The sequence below is a fragment of the Gossypium hirsutum genome, chromosome D06 (assembly GCF_007990345.1).
Source record: "Gossypium hirsutum isolate 1008001.06 chromosome D06, Gossypium_hirsutum_v2.1, whole genome shotgun sequence".
NCBI lineage: Eukaryota > Viridiplantae > Streptophyta > Magnoliopsida > Malvales > Malvaceae > Gossypium > Gossypium hirsutum.
In genome coordinates, this window is record NC_053442.1 from 9,320,663 (window position 1) to 9,323,452 (window position 2,790).

The following is a 2,790-nucleotide window of genomic DNA, read 5'->3' on the forward strand; positions in this document are numbered from 1 at the left end:
TTAAATTAAGTTCAGGTTTTACAGTAAATTCATGGTATACTGCTAAAATTACAATTAAAAAATTAGGAAACTAATATATTTTTCTCATACTTATTTAAATATATTAATATATTCTACCGTTAAACATTTTTTACATAAAACAAATTCGAACCCTACAAATAAAGTTCGTAAATCCTGAAAAATGCAAATATTACAAAAAAAACATTGCTAGTGAAGTTTTAAAGAATACTGCACATGTATAAGGTGTTCAACCCCTGTACTTGTAAAGTCATGAATCAAATAATAGAAAACCCCATCTTAGGTCTCTCACAGCATTTCTAAGTAACTTACCTACGAATTTTAAATAAGGGAGCCTTCAATATGAGAACCGAACGAAAATGAGAGCAAAGGGGAAATCCAATATTCTTGTCAAGAATTTCATATTCAAAAACATATAGAATTAACTATCACACAAGGATTTTACTAAAGGCAGCAAAATCCATAGACATCAATAAGCAAAAGTCGAAAACACCACCAAAGATCCACCATAACAACAATTATATTCGAAAATTCCTACACTACAAACTCATCCTCTGTCACTCCTCCCTACTTGCTATTTAAATACGAAAATTTTTTTAAAGATGATAGCACAGATCCAAATGGGAGTGAAAATGAAGCAGCAGCAGAAATTGTTGATAGCTCTCTGGCAAGGGAAACCCCTCTATTCAAATGCATCATCGTCATCATCTGGAAGGGGCTGACTGGCTGCCGCTGCAAGCTCAGCCTCATGCCTAACAACAAACCAATCAGTTTTTCAATAGAATGAGGGTGCAATTATAAGATAAATGCAAAATCAGTTTGCTGTGAGGGTTATCTTACTGTTGCTGTGCAGCCAAGTCAATGTGTACTTCCGGAGGAGCAAGTGCAGGAGACTCCACGAAGTGAAGATTAGGATCACTAGAATCATCAAAACATCACCAATTTTAGACATTGATCAAAGCATCGGCATTAAATCATCAATTGCACAACAAAAGCAATGTTCTATATTACCCCGCAAGCTTCCTGGCAAGGTACAAGAAAGGCTTCTCAAAATTGTAGTTGCTCTTGGCCGAAATTTCATAGTATTGCAGATTCTTCTTCCTGTGGAATGTGACTTGCTTTGCCTTAACCTGCCTGTTCTTTACATCAACCTTGTTTCCACATAAAACAATAGGAATATTCTCACACACTCTGCATTACCAAAACAACATTGTTACACAAAGCTGTTACACAAAAACATCAATAATAGGTAAAGACTGTCATTTTTAACACACCTGCAAAGATCCCGATGCCATGTAGGAACATTCTTGTATGTCAACCGGGCAGTAACATCAAACATGATTATGGCACATTGCCCATGGATACTGCAACACATAAATATTAAAAAGTCAGAAAAACAATAAGTAAAGCAAAAACTTAATATGTTGTTTGCGCGATATCTGTCAAAAATAAAACAATAAACAAGAAGGAAAAATATGAATAATATTTGGTACACTGCAGTAGATTTTTTAAACTACAGAAGCAAGATCAAAGGGTTCATAAGCGTCTTACAAGAATATAGTAAAATATTAAAAAAGACACATAGCAATTTTTTAAGAATGCTTGTGGAATAAAAAAAATACACTGCAAGTGCACCAAATACTAACACAAACAAGAATACACAGCTACAACATCTTAGGTTCATAAAAGAAAAGGACATGAAAAAGTTGAGGTATAAGCCATTGGGTACAAAGAATCGAAAATGCAACCCAAAGCCTTAGCTAAAATGAATTACTTCACCATGTTTATAGAAAAAGGTGCAAGTAAAAGAATCACTCACTAGTAACCATCTCTGAGACCACCGAACTTCTCCTGTCCAGCAGTATCCCAGCAGTAGAAACGGATTTTGCCACAGTTAGTGAAGAAGTCCAAGGGATGAACCTCCACACCAATGGTTGCTGTACAAAGATAAAAACACTTAAAGTAACCACTCAATCAAGCACCTCATGCATCAAACAGGACTAGCGCCAGAAAACAGTGCTTGTTAAAACACTTACGCTCGTATTTCTTTTCAAACTCTCCAGTTAGATGCCTCTTCACGAAGGTAGTTTTGCCTGCAACCGTCACAGAAAGTTCAAACAAAGTACAAAACAATGTGCTCACTCAAACAAAATAATTTTTTTTATAACTAAAACAAAAGCAAAAGGCTAAAACATATACATCTAAGAGATCACAAACCTCAGAAATGAAAACGTATTAAATACTCCTTTTTTACTTTATTTTTATAAAATTCAAATTATGAAATTACCAGCGTCAAATAATAACGATTTGAAGAGAACATAAAGTTCGAACTTCCGACAATGTCATAAACAATCAAAATCAAACGTATTGAATTAAAATCTTACAAATCGAATCTACGAGAAAAGAAAATGGAAATTACCAGTTCCACCATCGCCGACGATAACGAGCTTGAAGCTCGGATAATCAACTGTTTGCTGGTTCGGCAAAGCCTGCACCACGAATCAAGGGGAAAAAATAAAGATCTATCTTGACACTAAAACCCTAGATTATAGTTAAGATATAGAAAACAACCAAAAAAGTAAAAAAAAGAAGAGAAAGAGCGAGGGGCTCACCATTGATTCGGAGACGGAGATACAATAGAAATGAATCTACAAATCTTGCGTTTGTTTGGCGAAAGTAGAGCGAATCGGAGAAGCGTGATTTGGGAGACGGTGATAGCCAAAGGGTTTATAAGAGCGAGGGCTTTTGGGAGTCTAAGCTCGGCTTTAAAAT

General features: G+C 35.3%; 1 protein-coding gene across 1 annotated transcript; it reads right to left on the reverse strand.

Moving 5' to 3' along the window:
• Window positions 1–378: 378 nt before the first annotated feature.
• Window positions 379–2,790, reverse strand: LOC107901184 (GTP-binding nuclear protein Ran-3). The gene is made up of 8 exons (XM_016827081.2): window positions 2,631–2,790; window positions 2,438–2,507; window positions 2,055–2,111; window positions 1,838–1,955; window positions 1,293–1,382; window positions 1,030–1,209; window positions 859–936; window positions 379–770 (listed from the first exon to the last, which is right to left on the reverse strand). The coding sequence occupies exons 1-8, from the start codon at window positions 2,631–2,633 to the stop codon at window positions 701–703; spliced, it is 666 nt and encodes a 221-aa protein (XP_016682570.2). The 5' UTR covers window positions 2,634–2,790; the 3' UTR covers window positions 379–700.